The sequence below is a fragment of the Cheilinus undulatus genome, linkage group 21, assembly GCF_018320785.1.
Source record: "Cheilinus undulatus linkage group 21, ASM1832078v1, whole genome shotgun sequence".
In the NCBI taxonomy this organism is placed as follows: domain Eukaryota; kingdom Metazoa; phylum Chordata; class Actinopteri; order Labriformes; family Labridae; genus Cheilinus; species Cheilinus undulatus.
In genome coordinates, this window is record NC_054885.1 from 16,214,873 (window position 1) to 16,235,533 (window position 20,661).

The following is a 20,661-nucleotide window of genomic DNA, read 5'->3' on the forward strand; positions in this document are numbered from 1 at the left end:
GTAACAAGCTTTATGCTTAAAAGGAGGAGGCTGGGGTGGAGGAGGTTAAGCTTTGGCAGCAGCAGCATGGTACATCAGTATTAATTAGTTAGCATTAGTGAGAAATATGTTGTATTTTATAAGATTTTTTGTGCCTTTATATGATAGAGCAGGACAGTGGATATAGTTGAAAATGGGGATGAGAGCAGGGCAGAGACGTGGTAAAGGGCCTCAGGCTGGATTCGAACCGGGGCCGTCCTAGTACATGGTGTGCACCTTAAACCACTATGCCGCCTGCGCCCCAAAATATGTTAGATTTAAATACACCACTGTGTTGTAGCGGATCATGGCTTAGCGTATGCCAACTTTCTCAGATAATTTTTTTCTTTTTGATACCAATGTTCAGGCCTTAAAAGATAAAAGAAGCCCTTTAGTGCCATGTCTGTCATATCTGAAGCTGTTGTTTAAGTGTTAATTAGGTTTTTACTTGCAGATCTGCAATACAGATTTAGATTACTGGCAGTCACTTCTTTCTTGGCATCATTTCACCAGTTAAAACATGCAGAAATTTTCATTTAAAGGCCAGTAAATAAGAGAGCTGGTATGGTTCAGTTAAGTTTTGCCACTGTTTAGCACATGAAACCCTGATGTTTCCTGTATTTCTTCAGCTGATGAGCCTTCTTGTTGCGACGGTAAATACGTCTCGGATCATTTGGCCCAGTTCAGTAGAGCTGGATGTTTGGCTCCCAAACAGCTCTTCATTTGGTACCAGTTTGGCTTTTTAAATGTGGATTAATGATGACACAAGATGGAGGAAAGGAGACTGGAACTCAAACGAGAGTTAGCTTCAGTGGCTCATAGTAAAGATCCGTTTTGTAGCACAGGCTCAATCATGAACAGCACATCAGGTTCATTCATGAATGGCATATCTTTACTTACCCTAAAAGGTTTCTTCTGTTAATGGTATATCAATTAAAAGCACTTTTGTCACAACATTAGGATTTTTATGTTTAAACAGGCTCAGCTAGCCCCTTAGCTCATTATAACACTCCTCTACACTCTTGCCTCCCTTCATCTGGCTAGACAACACTGAACACCAGGAGGCCTGAAGGACTGAGAAAATTGTGATATTGATCCCCTCAGTGCCAGGGAAATGGGTTAAATTGTGGGAAACTACTTCCTGCCCCCCAGTGGACATTCGCCCATCAGCAGAACCACATGACTGCAAAAAACCTACATTATAATAAAGTTTTTTTTGCCATATTGCCCCTAGAAACAGTTACATAGGGTAGTGATGAAGTCTCCTCCTTATGAAATGTTTGGTCCCCTTAACATTCGTTGGTCGACAGCATTCACATAAATAGACTCAGCAACAACACTGAACATTTTTCACTTGAGCAATTTATTTTAAACAAAATAACATTTGAATTAAAGCGACCATAATAGATTGAAACGACATTAACAAGGTTCCAAAAATACAGACTTTTGCTGGTTGAAGTAATTTGCTAAGTATTTCCTGTATTTTCTAGTTAATGAAGAGAAATAGTCATAAATATGAACAGTCATCAAAACACCTGCTAAAATAACAAAGCTGGTGGCGGACAAAGTCTTTTGCACAGTGTTATAAATACAAATGCTTTTAGTATGAGATCTGTTGTATATTTCCAAATCACTGAAGCTGATATGTATCAGGCAGATAGAATAAACCAGACATCCCCAGGCAAGGACTCTGAATGTGGATACCGCCGGGCGAGGCATCGGAGAGGCTCACTGCGCCGCAGAAACCGACCAGGTGAGTGAAAATCAAGGCTTTTCACACTTCTGTCTGTTTCCATTCTGCGTAATCTCCATGTTGTCTCATATATCATTTGCACAGATGGCATGGACCAAGAAGACTCTTACCCTGATCAGTCCTGTCCCATGGGAAACCACCACCGGGGCGTGACCACGGGATCCCACTGGGACGACTTGTGCAGCAGCCCCAGTATCTGCTCACAATCCAGTGATGAGGAGATGAAGCCCATGGGACACAGCAAGGTGGAGCTGTACCCACCAGGGGGTGACACTATAGACTACTCCCCAGCAGTGGTCAACCTGCTGCCTCACAGCGGACCTTCAGCTGGGATAGGACCGCCTGTAGACATTGGAGGACCACCATACTCAGGTAAATATTTTCTCCCTCTTTCATGTCTGGAAATCTCCAAAGGAGTCTACTTACTTAAATCACAAAACATTTCAACAAAATATTTTCAAATTACAATGTCATCTTCAGAGCGGGCGTGCTCTTGAGATTCTTTTTGATTGAAAAGTATGAATTGCCTTAAGTATTTTGTGCTTTAAAAGCCTTAAATTAAAGCATTAAAAGTTTAAAGCAACAGTATGCTGCAATATGTCAATATAATTCAAGTTAGAAGAAAATGTTCTCACATTTCAACTATAATACATTGACGTCTTCCTTATAGTATATGTGACTGATCAGTATCTGTGAGCACATGCCTCTTACTTTTTTATTTATGTATTTTAAATAATCTGGTCTGAATCAAACAACCAATCAGCTTTCTTTGATACATAATAAGTGAATCACAATGGCTTTGCATAACTAGCATCACTGAGTCCCTACATGTCTTGTGATGGCAGCTCTCCCTCTCTTTTCTTTCACCTGCTCTCTCCATCTGTAACTTTCTGAATGGACTAAGCAGTTGGAGTGACAGCAGTTGGCATCTGTCTCTCATGCAAACAGCAGCTCATACATCATTTCTGTGGTCATGACTGTGACCCTGCATGCTGTGTGTAGTGAGGCTGCTAGCAAAAAGAATGAATGAGGGTGAATTAGCCATGACCACAGTGTATGGTGGCCCTGAATCTTACTTCCAAAAATGGAATCAAGTCCACAAAAAAGATTACACATAATGCAAAAAACATGCAACAAATATTTTATAAAAAAACATAAACAAAAACATTACACAAAACACAAAATATTCAATAAAATATAAAATATTAAAATGCAAATTCAATTGATATGCTATAGATTTAGGTAAACCTAAAGATATTCATTATATATTCAAGAAATAATTGAAGGAAAGAGTCAAATGTTATGAAACATAAAAAATACTAAATGAAAATTAATTTAAAAAATCATTTTGTAAACATTTTGTGACACAAAAGGAATTCATAAACATTTACCAAATCACAAAAACATATTATTAACAATTTATGAATTGCAGAAAAAAATTAAATGTAAAAAATTATCTTTGCATAAAAACAAAAACATACAGTGCTTAACAAATTTATTAGACCACCCTAACCCTAACCAAAGTAAGGTTTATGCTACAACTGCCTACAAATTCCTCATTCCTGTTCAAAATGTTAAAACGTGGAGAGCTCACTGAAAATGAAAGAGTCCGCATTAAAGCACTTCATGATGCTGGATGGTCTTTGAGACAAGTATGTCAGGTGGTCTAATAAATTTGTTAAGTACTGTATATTTAAGCTCAAAAAGAATAAATAAACTGCAATAATGTGCTAACTTTTTTGAAACAGAAAAATTATTTTAAAAAATCATGAAATCAGTGGTGTGAAAAAGTTTTTGCCCCCTTTCTGATTCCTGATTTTTTGCATATTTATCACACTTAAATGTTTCAAATCATCAAACCAATTTTTATATTTCACAAAGACAACCCAAGTAAATACAAAATGCAGTGTCAGAATGATTATTATAAATTATTATTATTATAAATGATTTTTATAAATAATCTGTTAAGGAGACAAAAAAGAGTAAAAAAATCAAAAGCTTCCAACCCCATCTATAAGTAATAAAAGCTGAGATCTCAGACTGAAATTTTATTGTAAATTAAGACTTAAAACTTTCTTTTACCTGAATAAATCAAACTAAACCACAGTAAAAATTGATATAGAGATCTTTATGTTCATTCTGAACATATTCTTTTTACCTCAGCACAGCTGAAAGGATTGTAATGTATAAACATGTTTATTTTTGCATTGATAATCAAACAAGATGTGAATATTCACTGTTCTTCCTTCAGTCTTTCTTGGCTACATATTAATGGGCATTTTTAATCAACAGTAACAAACTAAAACATGTTATTGTTGTGTTTTTTCCTTCCCAGCAGCAGCTCCTATCAGCATGTCAGGCCTATACAGCTACTGGCCAGACCGCAGGGCGAGTCGGTTCTCGGAGAGCCAGAATCGAGCGTCCTCAGTCCGGGCCAGTTTCCACCCTCCACCCTGCGCTGAGGACCGGCCTAGTGAGCTGGAGTCCAGGCTGGAGCTGCTGCAGTCGCAGTTAAACCGGTGAGTCAGTTTAATCCCCCAGTAGGAAAACAGTCCACAGGGGGCACCCGGATTTGAACCGGGGACCTCTTGATCTGCAGTCAAATGCTCTACCACTGAGCTATACCCCCTTATGACTTTCAGTGATCACATGGTGTGATTCGTTGTTGTTACTCAGTGGCAATGTTTGCCTCTGAGTCATGTTTCTGAGAGCTCCTCCCTCAACTGTTGTGTTTGCATATCAGTCCCCAGCTGGCTGTGAGGATGGTGTCAATGCGTCCTGTTTCTTTAGGACACAAAAGAGAGGGGGGAGGACATGCAAATACAGAGAAGACAGGATTATTCTTCGTAAAGGCAGCCATGTATTTATGCTCCTTATGATCTGCATTTCTGCTCTCATGTGCCTGAGAGAGGAAGATCCTTGCAAGAGAAAGAGAGAGACCTAGTGGGCACTTTTGAAATAGCAGACCATAAATTACAGAGGGTACTGACATTTTTCTGTCCCAGACTAGAGACCCGGATGACAGCAGATATAAACGTGATCCTGCAGCTCCTCCAGAGACAGATGGCCCCAGTGCCTCCGGCCTACAGTGCTGTGTCCCCCAGCTCTCACCTGCCTCACCCCACCACCCTGTACGGCACAGGAGCACCCACAATCCACCCAGTCCCTTCGATACAGTCGGTACAGATCGACAGCACTGCCTCACTCATACAGGTGGAGTATTTATACTTATATTATTACACATTTACTGACCTTTGACCACTCTTTATTGGATCTTTATAAGAGAGTTACAACTCTATCAAGCAATTATAACTATTTCACTGCTCCCAATGTTTGAATAAGTAACTAAAAGGAAAGTTTAACATTTAAGGAAATATAGTGAGTTCAGTTCAACAAAATTAACATATCAGTGCACCTATAATGGCCACTAATATCATAAAAACTCAAAAAATCCCATGTAGGCTGCCTTTGTTGTGCAATGCATTCTGGGCAATGATGTCACATAGTTGCAGTGTTTTTCCTATTGAGAGTCATACTTAAAGACTTTTAATTCTTACTCAAGTGCAGTTTAGCAAAAAGTTAAAAAAGAAGGAAGTTACTGTCTTGTAAACTGAGGTGAGAACAGTTGGAAGGCTATGAGAAGAACGATGCAATTGTTTGTCATCACTACCCAGAGTGCATTGCTTAACAGTGGCTGCTGGCGTGAAGAATTTCTCTCTTTACTTTTTCACAAAATGCACAAATGAAATGTTTGTTTGTACAACATTCATGTAATATTTCTATTTGTGTTGTATTCAAACAATATGTCTCAATATGCAGGGTTCACTTTAAAGCAGCATTCACAGGACATGGCTTTGTCCACATGGGGGCGCCAAAATCCACACAAACACACAGATTTTAGTTTGTACAGGTATTTTAAATTGCATAAAGCTTGCACTGGGCAAAAACCTCATACCTTCATTTTACATGTTCTATTTTGTTTCATAAATCAGTGCTATTGGTCACCCTCTACATCTGTCAGAGGTTTTTACAAATTTCAAACCACTAAAAAGTTGCACTGACTATAACCATTCAGTGTAAAAAAAAAAAAAAAAATTTGAGAATCTCTTTTCATTCCCTGAGAAATGGTGATTTTGGAGGTAGGAGATTTTGGTCTATTTTGGCCCCAGTAATATTCACTGTTTGGTTAGATTTTAAGAAAGCCTTAAAATATTTACTACCTTGCACAAATGTTATGTTTTCTTGACTAGTTGAATACTTTTCTTGCGTTTTTCCCCCATAATCCAGTCTAAACCCATCCATCCACTGAGCTCAGGATCTTCCTGATTTTTTGATTAAAGTCTCTCTTCTCCTACTAAAAAAACCACAAAGTACAGATTTTATCTGGATCAAATTTAGAATTAGATTATCCATTGTAATCTTTCTAAATTGTCATTTTGCATTTAAAAACCCAATTTCAATATTTATTCTTCTACATTAGTTTTAATCCTGTTGGATTATTTTGAACAACTTGGTCCAGCTGCTGATGTGTGAATTTCTTTTGAACAAAAGATTTCAATGTTGTTTGTTTGCCTGTTTGGTGATGTTACTGATCTACAACCTCAGTTCCAAAAAAGTTGGGACATCGTATAAAATGTGAATAAAACAATGCAATGAGCTGTAAATCTCATAAATCCATACTTAATACAGATGTTGAAACTGAGATATTTTACCGTTTCATGAAAAATATTATGTAATTTTTAATTATATGGTAGCAACACATCTCAAAAAAGTAGGGACAGGGCAACAAAAGATTAGAAAATTTGTGGTACAAAAACAGCTGGAGGAGCATTTTACAAACAAATTAGTAAATTGACATTTTAAACAGGCAGAGTCTCTTAGAAGTAAAGATGGGCAGAGGTTTGACAGTCAGTGAAGAACGTCAACAAATTGTGGAACAACGTCAGGCAACAGTTCCTTGACGTAAAACTGCAAAGACTTTAAATATCCCACCATATATAGTACATAATATCAAATAATTCAGTGAATCTTGAGAAATCTCTTTGCTCAAAGGACAAGGTAAATATTGGATGCTTGTGATCTTCAGCCCTTCAGTTTCCACTGTATTAAAACTGTATTGATTCTGTACTGATATCGCTGCATGGGCTCAGGAAATATCCAGAAATCATAGCCTGTCAACACAGTTTGCCATGCCTTCAACAAATGCTAGTTAAAGCTGCATCATGTAAAGGAGAATCCATATGTGAAATCCCATCATCTTCTTTGCACCAGAGCTCATTTAAAATGGACTGAGGCAAAATGGAAACTGTTCTGCGGTCAGATGACTCAAAGAACTTTTGACACATCATTTTTTTTTTTAGCTCTTTGTCACATTGGTTTTATAAAACAACTAAGCGGTTAGAACAGCTTATTCATTCATATAACATCTGCCCCAACTTCTGAACATTTAAAATCATTGTTAAAATCTCATCTCTTCTCTTTGGCTTTCAATTCAAGATGAGATTGTTTAATTTCAACAGACTTAAGATTTTACTATTACTTTTATTATTTTTTTATGAAGTTCTGTTCTGATTGATATGATTTTTTAGTGATGTATTCTTGTTTCATGTTTTGTTTTTATACTGTGAAGCACTTTGGACAACACTGGTTATTTTGAATGTGCCATATGATTAAATTGAATTGAATTGAGTTAGCAGCTGTATATCAAAGTATTCCCCATGGTTCACTGCTTAATCTGTCTCTCTCATTTTCCAGAGCCCAGACTCAGACTTGAAGCACAAATCCAAGGACTCGCTGTCCAGCGGGATCCACCTCACCGTAGCCTCTGATGACACCGTGTCCATGTCGCCAGAGACCGACCCTCCCCTTCTACCATCCATGAACCTAACCCCTCCTCAAGATCCTCCCGGACTAATGTGTGGCAGCCAGCGTTTCCCCTCCCTCCCTGAACACCTGGAGACGTCCACAGAGCTGCAGGAGATTCAGAGGCACGTCTCTGATCCTGTCCTGCCAGGGAGCTAGAACACCCGTCAAAAAACCCTTTTCCTTCACACAGGACATCCATAAGTTCACCTCTTTGTCAGCTCCCTCTGAAGACTCCCTCCGTCCTGTTCAGATGCTGCTGTGGGAGTCTGAGCGTTGAGTGCCTCTGAGGTTTGGACTCTGCTGTGGTTTAACAGGCTGCTGCTCCAGCATCCCTTCACTCCTGTGCAATAAAGAGATTATTCCTGCCCTGTGGGGTGGACAGAAGGAACATAAATATGAACTTTTCTCATGCAGCAGCTGGATCATCCCAGAACAAGAGCTGAAATGTCAAAGACTACTAATATATCTGTACATGTTCACTTTGTATAAGAATTGCACATTTTTTAGATTAGAAAGGATAACCATGAATTTAGATTGAATTTGTTCCCATTGTAAGAGAAATATCTGTTACTGAGAGATTGGTAAATGTCATTATGATGAGTCGTACAACATAGAGACTCACTGTTTTTATTCTGTTTTATGTAAGAATATCAGAAGGCATGGACAGCTAAGGGAGATGTTAGTGCCCCTTTTGAAAGGAATTATTTTCATCTCAACTTTTAGGTGTTTCAAACATGAATCGCAGAACATATTAGTGTGTCATTTGATCACAAGGAGGTAGAAAGCAATCAAACAGAGAAGAAAAGCATAGTTTCTTGTGTGTCCATTATGTAACCCTTAGAGTTTTATTTGGAAAATCACTGCTTTGCTTGGTTTTTCCTGATTTGTGTCTGTATACGTTCCACCCACATGTATGTCAGCTTCTAATGATAAGCATGTGTTCACTACGAACCCACTGAGGTTTTCTAAAAGAGCCAACATCAGAGCGATTGTCCTGATTCACACACTCTGTGTAGCTTCAAGAGAGGAAGTGAGAGATATCCTTTGTTGAGATGATCTGAAACTCAGAATGTGGCTAGCATCTTTCTTATGTAAAATGGTTCTTTAAGCACAAATACCTGTTATTTATCTTTTTTCAGATTAAAGACACACTGTTGAGTTTAATTTGTAGTCTTATATGCTTTATTTTAATCAGATTTCAATCACACTGGCACGTGCAGTCATTATCCTCTGTCCAGTGAAAAATGATTCAAAACATTTTTGATCAATTTTCAATCAGTTATTGCCCTTGCAAAAAAATCCTTTTTAATGTTTTTTTTTTTAAAAAGCTGATTTTGATAAAGATTTAGAGATGTGAAATGCAAAGTCCCTGTGGCATAAAGTGGGATAGAAACTGCAACAAAAGGTGTAAGAGGTGGCAAAAAAACTGCGGGAAAAATGGATTAGGGGTTAAAGAGGTTAAAGGTGGCTAAAATGGATTTAAAGTAGAAAAAAACTGTTAGAAATTGGGATTAATTGGCAAAAGTGGCAGGAAATCAGTTAAAAGTTGCGAACAAGGTCAAAAATTGGTGTAAGTGGCAACAAGTGTCAAAAATTGGATAAAAGTGACAGAAAGGTATAGATGACAAAAAGTGGTGAAAATCAGTTAAAAGTGGCATAAAAGGTGTTAACAGTTTCCCAATAATCAGACCCAATAATAGCTTGACACACTTTTCAGCTCCAAGGTGAGGTAACTGTTAGCCAGGATGCCAGCACCAATGCGACTGGTCCAAAATGCATGCACTGACATCATCAGTAAATCACAACTGGGCAGGGCCCTTTTTCTGGGGTTCTGTTTACCACTTATTTTTCCAATCTTTTGTTGCCCTGTCCCTACTTTTTTTGAGAAGTGTCACTGCCATCAAATTCAAACTGAGCTAGTATTTTTGCATGTCTCAGTTTCAGCCTCTGATTTTTTTGTTATGTTGTGAATAAATATGGGTTTATGAGTTTGCAAATTATTGCATTCTGTTTTATTTGCATTCTTTACACAATGTCCCAGCTTTTTGGAAGTAGTTAATATGGCCAAATTCAAAGTTTACAACCTCAGAGCAGACAGGGCATTGCACCCCCCTCTCCCCCTGGTTCTTTGGCGCCCCCTCTAGGGGGGGTGACCCCAAGTTGGGAACCAATGCTCTAAGCTTCTTTGGTGACCTTTAGGGTCCCTGAACCTCACTTCTGAGACCACACAAAAACCCAACCCCACTGTGAATGTATGCAGGGGTCTGGCCGTGGGCTTAAAGAAGAGGAGGACGAGGGGGAGAGGTGGGGGAACAATCCGAACAAAGTGGATGGGAACTTTAAGTTCAGGGAGGGGTTTCCCCTTTAAGAGACAGATGGAAGTGAAGACCAATAAGTGCTCAGTAGTATTCTGCAGCAGCCAACTAGGTCGTCGTCTGCTGAAATAATAAAGGCCTACTGACTGCACGAGACATCTATATAGACGGAGCTGCTGTGTTTGTACTTTACAGTACAGGGAAACAAGCGCGAGAGCTGCAGCAGGATGAGGCAAAGTTTTAACAAGACGCGTTAAAGTCGAAATTAACTTTAGAGCAGCAAAAATGGGCATTATCATCAAAGAAAACTCGACCTGGGTGCCTTATAAAGGAGACAATGCCTGGTAAGAGTTGTGGGTCAGTTTTGAGGATGGACTGAATGTGGGCCAGAGGAGAGCCACAGCCGTGCAGAGCTGCAGCGAAGAAGAAAAGCACAGAGCTAGCTGTGAGTGTGTTTTCATTAGCCGATCCCTGAGTGGGGGATGTCGGGCAGAAGCGGAGGAGCACCTCGGGGGTGCAGCAACCCCAGCCTGCTGCCCCTCAGAGCCACAGTCCCGTATCAGCTCCAGAGGGGCTCCGGTCTCCTCTACAGGGAGGTCAAAACGGGTAAATACACGCACAGATACAGGAGGAGGGGGTTAAATCTGAGTCTAGTTCCATGTGGTCCAAAGGGAACAAGAAAGTTTATTTCGAGTGACGATGTCGACATAGAAAGTTAAAGGTAACAAACTTAGTGGATTAAAGGTATGTTAAAATGTATTAAAAATCAGTATTTACCATTCTAGAGGTTACAAAATGTAAGTATTTTAATGTTTTGGGCTGTTTATCAGAGAAAAATGCCTGTCACAGAAGCTATAAAGGGGCATTCATTAGACAAAATAATTCAGTTGATAAATTAAGATTAAAGCTGCTGTACACAACATTAAGGGTTGTGTGGATATTGGCGACCACTGTGGACAAAGCATGTTGGTTTATTTCTTTGCTCATCCCTCTGTATCTTAAATGTTTAACACGCAAATATCAAGGAATCTTTGGTGTTGAAAAATGTTAATAAAGACTTTAAAACAGGTCTGACACCTACCCTGCGCCAGGAGTAACAAGTATGAAATAACTACTGTATATTGAAACAGGTAGTCTTTTCTCTGATTGTCTTGTTGGCTTTAGTCGGTCATAAAAAGACATCAGAGATAATTTCAGTCTGTAAAATGACAGTTTAAATAAATCATATTTGAAGCTTTAAGCAATAATAATCAGTCATGAAGGCAATGTATTATACACAGAACAAAGAAAATCGTGGACCTACTTAAAATGGCTTGTAACAAACTGAAGCATTTTTAAGTAGGTCCTCAATTATCTTTTTTTTTCTTAGTGTATTAGAGAAGCATATATAAAGCCAAATTTTGACAAAAAAGCTGTTGCACTTTTACTCACAATGTAACAGAAACTCTAAAACTTAATTAGGGAAGAATATAACAGCTATTTGATTACAAATATGGCTTGATTCTTATGATTTTTTATGCAAAGTAAGGAAGCCCTAAGGAGCCATACATTTGATTTGACTCTGTTTTTGACATAACAGTTGAATTTAGGTTGATTTCTCAAGATCTCAAGAGATTACACCACATCCAAGGAAAGCTAGCCTTGTTACACAGAGATAACAGCATTATTGGGTTTAGAGCTCAAGAAAGCAGCCTAAATTCACCTGTTATCCCAGGAAATGGAATACAATAGATGAAAGGATGTTTGTCCTCTTAGGGCCTCCATAGCTAACCCTGAAACACAACCCTGTTCTAATAATGTTATTTGGACTCTGAGTGGCCCCTGTGCTCTCTGACCTGTGGGATCAGTGCTGCATGCTTCATGCTCTCACAGCAGCAGCCTTTTTGTTTTACTCTGTGCACAACGTCCTCTGACTGTATCCATCAAAGTCACATCTGCATGTTTATTTATACATCCTGCAGGCCTGAAACCTGCACTGACAACAGCGTAGACTCTAGTCTGTGTGATTGCTTAGCTCTAGGTCAAAAGCATAGTCCACACCTGCCAGAGATTACAAAGAGCTGCCAACGTGCACACACAACTCTGCATGCTGCATTCTTATTGGTGGGGAGGAAACCTTGGCGTGTAAAGATAATGTTTATCCTCATTAAATGTCACATGCAGCGCTGAAACAAGCTAAACATGACATGAACAGGCAACTTTTTATGTAACTTCTGTAGCATCCTTTGCTAATCTTGTTTTATATCTGTTCCAAAAAGCTGACAGGACCGCAGCTCGTCCACCCAAACCCACCATCCGCCGCACTCTCTCTCTGGACGCCATAGTTGGACCCTACCTGCAGGGACATTGGCCCAAAGAAGCAGAGAGCTATGCTATTTCATGTGTCAACGACAAAGCTACACAGGTGAATACCATCACCTAATACTGTCAAATTAATTGGTGTAATAACTGCAATCACTCAAAACAGGACAAGATGACCAGCAATCTGTTTAACACTACCCATGATACCTGTTGCTTCATGTTGCAAGACAACACAGTGAGAATAGTGTTAACAATATCTATAAAAGATGAGATATGTGACGTTGCCTCTGCAGGTGTCTTGTTGTTCCAGTTTGACGCTGCGGGTTGAAGGCAGCCAACTGGATAAAGTTGTTTTTGTTCTTCTTTAAACTCTGCTCCCTCCCTCCACTGTATCGGCTTCTAACTGATGTACAAAGCCCCCCCTCCCGACTAACATCGACCAAGCTCTGCGGCCTCTCCCTCGCTCCACATGCAGTTAAAAAACCCGAGCGAACCCCCTTTGCCCCCATTGTGAGGAGCAGACCCCTCCTGACCTCATTATACAGACACCCCATCCCCCAGCACTCGTCTCAACCACACATGCAGCAGCACCCAACCCAGCAGCTACTTGTGCAACAGTTCCTTTCCATTACTTCACATGATTTTGCCATTTTTTTGCAACGTTAATATTCTTTCTCAGAAGTTACAAAATACTTTAAGTTTCCTTTGAATTAGACAAATTATTTACTTGTGTGGGTTAAAAGTTCTGAAGATTTGAACAGTGTGTCAGTCAGCTTTTATCCCTGTTTTTCCCAACATTTTACCAGTCTCATGCAGGATTACAAGTTCCACTTGTTAAACACCCTTAAAGTCTGAACATATCAGTAATAAGAGAGATATATTTTTAAATTACATGTCTGCGTTCAATTTTTCAAATTTAACACTGACACTATGTAATGATCCAAGCCATAAATAGTTATCTTTATCTTGCCCCCTTTGGACCAAAGCTTCATCTAATGGGGGCAACAGGACTTTATTCTTAAAGCCCTCTTATGCAGTTTTAAAGAAGATTCTGACGGTCGCAAACGTTTCCTCTTAACTCAGAACAAAATCTAAGACCAGTTCAGCACTCTTCTCAACATCTGAGTGCAGATATGACAGGATAAAATGTTTAATTATGCACTCATTAGCACTCAAATATGAAAGATTAATAATGGCACATAAAACAGTATTTTAACTTAATTTTATTGTTTATTTTTCTTTATCAATTTAACACTTTAATATAATTAAGTATGCACCAAAACATGACCTGAATATAGCCAAGTATTAATTTAAACATGCAGTGTTTGATCTTGGTGGCAAATATTACATATTTAGTTATATTTTCAATATAACTTTTGCACTTTTTAGGGAGTTGTTTTTTTAATCCTGAGACACTAATTTGAATAAATAAATAATAAATTCTACATGTGTTTTAATCAAATTATAATCACTTTGAAAAACAAAACAAAAAGAAGAGCTGCACCATGATGCATGACCTTTGTGATGAATGCACTGTCTGAACAAGTGATTTTACCCAATGACTCTGATTTTAGTATACAGTATATTTTCTTTCCACTACTGGTAGTAACTCTTCCTCTTTTGATGTTATTTTAAATAGGACTACATCTATTTTAGAACTATCAAAAGTATTGCGATTATTTTTATGATTTATTTTTAACTTGAAAATTACTGATATCGCACTTCTCCTCACTCCTGTGTGTCCCTTATATGTCTATATATGGACATGAAAAGGTGTTTCTCTATCCTAATTAGGAGCTTATGAGCTCCTGGCATTCATCAACTTAAGAACACAGGTGCAGACAATTCAGCACTTTAACACGTGTCATGAATCCAACATAGGTTTCTCTTAGAAATTTGAAACTTGAGAGCAAATTTGTGAAAAATCTTAGAAACTTATTGGTAAATGAGGCCTGATGATTAGGGAAAAAACTGAAAAAAGATGCTCCCTGAGTCAGTCAAGCAGCATGCTTTGATTTTCCAGGGAGCCCATGGCTAGTAGCCCTATACGGATTGATACATTAATGTCAATGCTTATTGAATACAATAAAATTAGTTCAAAAGCAATTAATCCATAGTAGTATGAATCTGAATATGAAGATGCAACAAGCTTTACTCTGTCAAGAAGGAGGCTGAGGTGGAGGAGGTTAAGCTTTGCCAGCAGCAGCAGAGATTAAAGGTCACATATCATGCAAAATACAATTTTTCAGGCTTTTCTAACAAAAATATGCCCCCTCCCCCCATTATTATTTCTGTACGATTAAAAAAATGATACTTTATCTCCTAACCCATACAATTTAAGTAACTGTAAGAGCAATATAAAAACCATGCAGTTCAGAGTTGACTCAAAGTCAAATGTAAAGTCAAATGTGTCTGTCACTGATATTCTTCACCATGGAAAGTGTAGAATAAAACTACTAAATCCTGTTGCCTGATATCTACCCCACGCCAAAAGTTGCAAACATAAAAATGCATACTATATAGAAATGGTTAGTCTGTATGTGGATGATCTTGTTTGCTTTTTTAAGGTCATAATGAGGCCTCACTGGAGCTTTAAAATGGAGTGCCAAATGTGTTCCACTGTGAAGATTTGATGCTTTTCTCAGTTTTGCATTATGTAATGAAGATTCTTGTCTGGACTGTTGATCAGGCAAGACAAGCTTTACACTTGTTAGATAACCTTAAAAGAGAACAGTAAAAAGATTAGATAAAAAATGTATAAACAATTTAATTAATTAATTATAAGTGTTTATTGCAAGAAACACTGTTTTCATCATGTAGGCCATGCTGCAAACAGGAATTAAATACACGTTAATGAGTCTTTCAAAATGGAAACACTAGCCCTGCCAGACTAGTCAGTCTTTTTATAGCTTTGGGTCCCATGATCTGGGGGGTTCATGTTTTGGATGATTGTGGGAGTTGCTAGCTGTAACTCAACACCGATGTCACCACGACTGACTCATACGGTGATTCTGACTTACATAGCCAGTCAATGGACTGCATATGAGGGGTGCAGGAGAAAGTGTCTATGCTTCGTTTTTGGCCCTGGTAGGATTTCTCCAAGTCGTGAGGCTGACACCTTAAGAGCAAGTTGTATTTTGGGGGGACAGGAGACAAGACTATGACATAGCCACAGGCCAGGCAGGCAGGCAGTGAGAGCTACATGACTGTGTGTAATGTTAGCTGCCTTCTGAATGGCACGGACAAGCAGTGAGGGGTGAAGCAGCTGACTCGAAGAGACTGGTCCTTGGGGTCAACTCTGCCTGGTTTGGACGGGTGATGATGAACTGTCAGCAGTCCGGAGCAGTGGACCAGACTCCACCGGGTAGAAGATCCAGAGTCAATGTGAAGAAATCGGTACTATAATTGACCCTCTGGAGCTGTGATTGACAAAAGAAGTGCAAAAATGGCTGCTTTTCTTTGTTTACTCTTATTTCTGAATAACAGGCTTTTCTGATGAGTGATAACTTACTTTAACTGTTGGTTCTTGCACTTAATTTAGAACCTCTACAAAGATGTGGTTTAGGGTTTTTTTTGCTATGAATACTGAAGCATGGCTGTTTTGTGGTTTTCTCAGTGTCTGCCTCTGTACAGCTGGTTTGTGGCAGGTGTGTGACACAGCTGTGGAGCTCACTTCTGTTCTGCACCTATAGTGGTTGTGTCGATACAGGCTCATTGGGTTTAATAAAACAAATTCAAGATGCCTCTAAACGGTGCCAAAACAGGCATTTTTCTACCTTACATTTAAAAATAGACTCCTAACTTGTTGCATCGCTGTATTTTTTCTGCAAAGACTCCAAGTTCCTGGGCCGAAGAGACCCGAGGAAGAAGGAGCGCTGTTGGACACAAGCGCTCAGCATCATGGGGAAGCGCTGAGCACCTGAGAGAGGCGAGTACTCCAGCAGTTCATTGATCAGTTGTGCTTTTGCTCCGCTCACACCCCTTACTCTACACGCCTCTTACTCATGCTGTGAAACATTAACAGCCCCAGTGGGGGAAAGCGAGTGACCTCCCCCTTTTCAAAATGAATCAAAGTGACGCCTGAACCATATTTCAGGTGGCGAAGCTGAGGCACCAGTTACAGAAGCGCTCACGCCACGCACCTCCCCCTGCTGGACATGAGCTCCCACACCACCACCCCCTGCCAGCAGGCCATGCAGCGGGCATCTCTCAGGTGATCTTTTTATTACATGTAAACCAAAGATTCATAGAGCAAAACTCCCATGCCTAACTCTAATGCAAAAGCACAGGCAGACTAGAAGGAGCATAGTAACAGAGATATAAAAAACACAGGTGCTTTTCTTAGGAGCTGCTGTCATCAAAGCATGTTGTCATGGAAAGACTATTTGAAACCAGCATATTATGTCATTACAAGGGCAAAATCCTATTGGGTTGTATATGAGACCTGGTGATTGAAACCTTAGACAAAATTTAAATTACATTAGTAACTGAAGTTAGTATATGAAGGTAACTCACAATGTGATGTGATGTGATGTGGTAAGTTATGGTTCTGTATGTTATAATATGTGTTAGGATCTGATACAATACGATATGATTATATATAATGATTTACAATTCAGTTTAGTATACAGTAGTATACTATGCTATCATGGTATATGATATGATACGATGTGTTGAGCCTCGTTTCCACCAGGTGGTGCGGTTTGATTGAGTATGGTTTGGTATGGTTCAGTACGCTAAACACCAAAATAGTTTGCGTTTCTACAGACAACAGTACCCACACTTGGCTGTAAAGGCTATGAATGTGAAGTCACATGCAGCGTGAGTCTGCTGGTCCAGCTGCAGAGTTATTGTAAGGATGAGTGAGAGAAATCAGTAGGGAATAAGCTTTAAACAGCTTTATTTCAGCTGCAAATGCTTTTTAAAAATAAAATAACTACATCTTAATTATCTTAACCCCAACTTGATTTGAGGCCAGATATCAATATCCACAGACTAGGAAACAGTGTGGATCTCCGTTGAGTCCAAATATCCCAGATATAAGCAGATATTAGTCCGTTTTTCTCCTGTTTTTGCCTGCTCCTCACAGAGCAGAATTCCATATTCTGCAGCCTGGAGCCGAGCAGTCATGTCACGTGCTGACCTGATGTCAGTGCAATCCCCTATTGTTGTGTGTGTAGCTCCACCTTTTTGGGACGGATAGGTAAGATTGGTACTCCTGCAGAAGGGTGCCGAGAAGTGGGATGGTATGAGTTGGTTTTTTGGGACCCTTTCCAACTTTTTCGCTATGGAAATGCAAAAAATGCTGTGATACTGTGCAAGACAACACAATATGATACAAAACAGTTCAGTAAGAGACAATACGCTACAAAATATATGGCCCACATTTTATTATTTATTTACTGTGATTTAGTGTCAATTTCTTCTCTTTTGCTTCAAATTGTGACTTCTTTTCAACCCCATCCAACATTATACAGCTGTCCTCTTCTTCCTCTTATTTAACCCCCTGATTACTTCCTTGACCTCTTAACTTTGGTTTATGCTTCACTCAATCATGTCATAAGTGCCACCGTGAGGAGTGAAGAAGCAGTGACAAGGATTGTCGGATTAGAAGGGAAATCTGCAGAGAATGCAATATATATGTATGTTTTTAATAGAAATATTAACTTTTGGTGAATTGATCATGCATCACAAAAGTCAGGACTAGTACATTTTTCCACATTGATGTTTTTCCCTTAAGTCAGACCTTTCTTCACTTCTATTAGTCTTGCATTGACTTTAGGAGACTGATCATGTAATAGATAAATTTGACTGGAGGAATGTTAGTGTTTCATACACTCCCCAGCTGCTATAATTATATTGCACAGTTCAAACTTGCTAAGTATAGTCAGACAGAGCTAAATTTGCCTGTGAAAGTAAAGAAAAAGTTGCATTTATCCATTAGCAGACATTTTTTTCTGATTTTGAGTCGTGCTTCTCCAGACGATGCCACTCATGCCTCTGAACAGACTCGCCTCCCGTCTGAGACGAAGTGTTGAAGGCCTCAACCTGGAACTGGAAGAAGTGTTTGTCTCTGAGAAAATAGATGATCAGCATGAGGTGAGGCCACTAAACTTAAGAAGTTTTAGAAACAATTGAATTTTTCTGAAATTAAATGCAGCTTGCCTCTTGCAACAATATACTATTTATATCATGAAAACTAATGACAACCATTAACGTGAAGTGAGATGTTGGGACAGTCAGGACATCCACACCCTATTTTACAAATTTGATTTCTTGTCCCACAAAAATGTAACAGTTTTCTGCCTTCTTTATGTGACAGATTCTGGATATCCCAGATGGCCACAGGGCCCCCAACCCTGCCCAGAGATGCAGCAGTGGATCTCAGAGTGAGCCATCCCCTGGCCCTCTGGATCCTTCACTCCTCTCTCCTTCTCACTCCCCCTGTCCTTTAGATCCATCACTTCTATCACCTTCTAACTCCCCCTGTCCTTTGAACCCATCTCTTTTGTCTCCCTCACAGTCTCCCTGTCCTATTGGAGAACCAGGTTAGACACCACACGGTACATAAATTGTATAGAGAAGCTCTACATAGTTAACACGTTTAAGGTGGTAATTTGTGGATATTGCTTTCATCCTTGCAGAGCTGGTGAACTGTCGTCTCTCCCCTTCTTCATCGCTTCCCTTATTTGCATTGGACCCTCCTCTGATGCAACCCTGCTCCTCTTCCCCTCATACCACCAAAACCTGCTCTTTCCAGCGTGAGCCGCCTGAGGGCTGCGAGAGAATACGAGTTTGTGAAGAAGCAATGTATGTTGACACTTTCTATCCATAATGCATAGATCAATTAAGCATGTTGGTATACTCCGCACAGTGGTTTGAAGTACCTGCAAACCTCATAGTTCTACATCAACTAACACATATTTACTATGAAAATAATGATTTTGTTTTGATTTTTTTGTAAATGTATACCTTGAGCTCATGCCACCCTTGAAGACATGCCAACTATCTCTGCATCTCTTTACCCTCAGATCTGCCTGTCAGGATGAGCCCCCCCTCCAGCCATCCTGCCCTGACCCAAATAAAGTCAACTTTACCCCCCATGGAGGCTCTGCTTTCTGCCCCGTCAGTCTCCTGAAGCCCCTCTTGCCCTCCATGGACCTCCTCTTCCGGGGCCTGTCAGTCTCTCCAGTCACAGGCTGCCCTGGTCAGGCGTCTCCCACCAGACACCTGGGCATGCAGTAGGTGGATATGTGAGCAGAGACTCTGGACTAAACCGTGCTGCTCCATCAGAGCCTGCAAAAACTGGAAATGTTTATTTGCAAGACATCTGTGATCAACTACACCATTAGTGTGCCATAATTGTTGAGATCAAATGAGGAAACAGTATGACTTGTATTGTGCTGATGGTTACAGCACTTGAAACACCTAAATGTGCTATGAAAAACATTACAAGATTGAAGTGCTGAAAATGTTGAAAAAAATCCTGAAATGTTTTAATTAATCATTCTTTTTGACAGAAATATTTTCTAACAGCAGTTTTGACAAATGGTGCAGTTAGCTTGAACTTTCATGTCAGACCGAGTGAATTTTGACCTGAAAACCAAAGCACTTGAACCATACGATACTTCTTTCTTACTTTACTTTATTATTGATTTATTCTAGTAAAGTATTGTGAAGTTTAGATAACTCTCGGCTTTATTCTCAGAGACTTGTTTGATAAAAGTACTTGATGGATTTGTCTTTGTAATTTCATCAAATCTGTTAGTTGAGGAGAAAATTTTGGCCTTTAGTTGCCTATTTTTCTATTGCTGCATTCATAGGAAGATATTCAGAGTATATATTTTGTATCTTTCTTTGCTGGTGATTCTGTTCTTGTATTCACTGATGATATTATTTGGCTGCTTTTGTTTTTTGGTTATTTATCAGGAGCAGTGGGGAATGGTTAAAGCTTTACTTGACTCCAGCAGGCTTACTTACTATACTGCTGCACTATTGATTGCTTGTAATGACTTCAAATGCATCACATTTGAGTTTTTGTTTTATATGAACCCTTTTATATGATGGTAAAGTGCTTATAACTGGGTTTACTTTTTGATATTGGCATACACGAGTTTATATTCAAACGGACGGTTTCTGTTAGCATGGTGCTATGCAAAAGTGATTAAAAGGTACCATTTCTTCTGCCTTGTGAATGCATCTTTTCGTATAAAGTTAAGAAAGTATAACCTTTAAACTACTCTGCTCCCATTGTGAGGAGGAAAACAGACATAGTTACAGGAAGCCTAAAGGCTTTCTGTAATACCTGCCGTACTTGTGGTTTCAGTCTTGTTGTCTGTTTTTGACACGTGGATTTGCGGTTTTTAAATACAAGTCCCGCCCTTTTCAAAAAGCTGTTTTGTGATTTGC

General features: G+C 39.3%; 2 protein-coding genes and 1 non-coding gene across 4 annotated transcripts in view; 2 read left to right on the plus strand and 1 right to left on the minus strand.

The window, feature by feature from the left end:
• The window catches only part of kcnh6a (potassium voltage-gated channel, subfamily H (eag-related), member 6a), a 37,407-nt gene extending 29,281 nt beyond the window's left edge, over positions 1-8,126 (plus strand). Inside the window, exons 12-16 of the mRNA XM_041777875.1 lie at positions 1,672-1,771; positions 1,856-2,143; positions 4,107-4,290; positions 4,777-4,984; positions 7,526-8,126. Of these exons, the coding sequence (XP_041633809.1) occupies positions 1,672-1,771; positions 1,856-2,143; positions 4,107-4,290; positions 4,777-4,984; positions 7,526-7,792 (1,047 nt within the window). The 3' untranslated portion in view covers positions 7,793-8,126. The remainder of the gene's footprint in view (positions 1-1,671; positions 1,772-1,855; positions 2,144-4,106; positions 4,291-4,776; positions 4,985-7,525) is intronic.
• On the minus strand, positions 4,329-4,400 carry trnac-gca. The gene has a single exon. It is a non-coding gene; the product is annotated as a tRNA-Cys (tRNA).
• A 2,002-nt stretch (positions 8,127-10,128) lies between the features above and the next one.
• fam117aa (family with sequence similarity 117 member Aa) lies at positions 10,129-20,433 on the plus strand. Of its 2 annotated transcripts, XM_041817116.1 has the most exons (8): positions 10,129-10,557; positions 12,210-12,355; positions 16,085-16,180; positions 16,349-16,465; positions 18,235-18,351; positions 18,575-18,800; positions 18,897-19,062; positions 19,284-20,433. In XM_041817116.1, the coding sequence occupies exons 1-8, from the start codon at positions 10,434-10,436 to the stop codon at positions 19,495-19,497; spliced, it is 1,206 nt and encodes a 401-aa protein (XP_041673050.1). In that variant the 5' UTR covers positions 10,129-10,433; the 3' UTR covers positions 19,498-20,433. The 2 variants fall into 2 exon arrangements, with proteins under 2 accessions (XP_041673050.1, XP_041673052.1); XM_041817118.1 differs by lacking the exons at positions 10,129-10,557; positions 12,210-12,355 and adding an exon at positions 15,267-15,648.
• Positions 20,434-20,661: the final 228 nt, after the last annotated feature.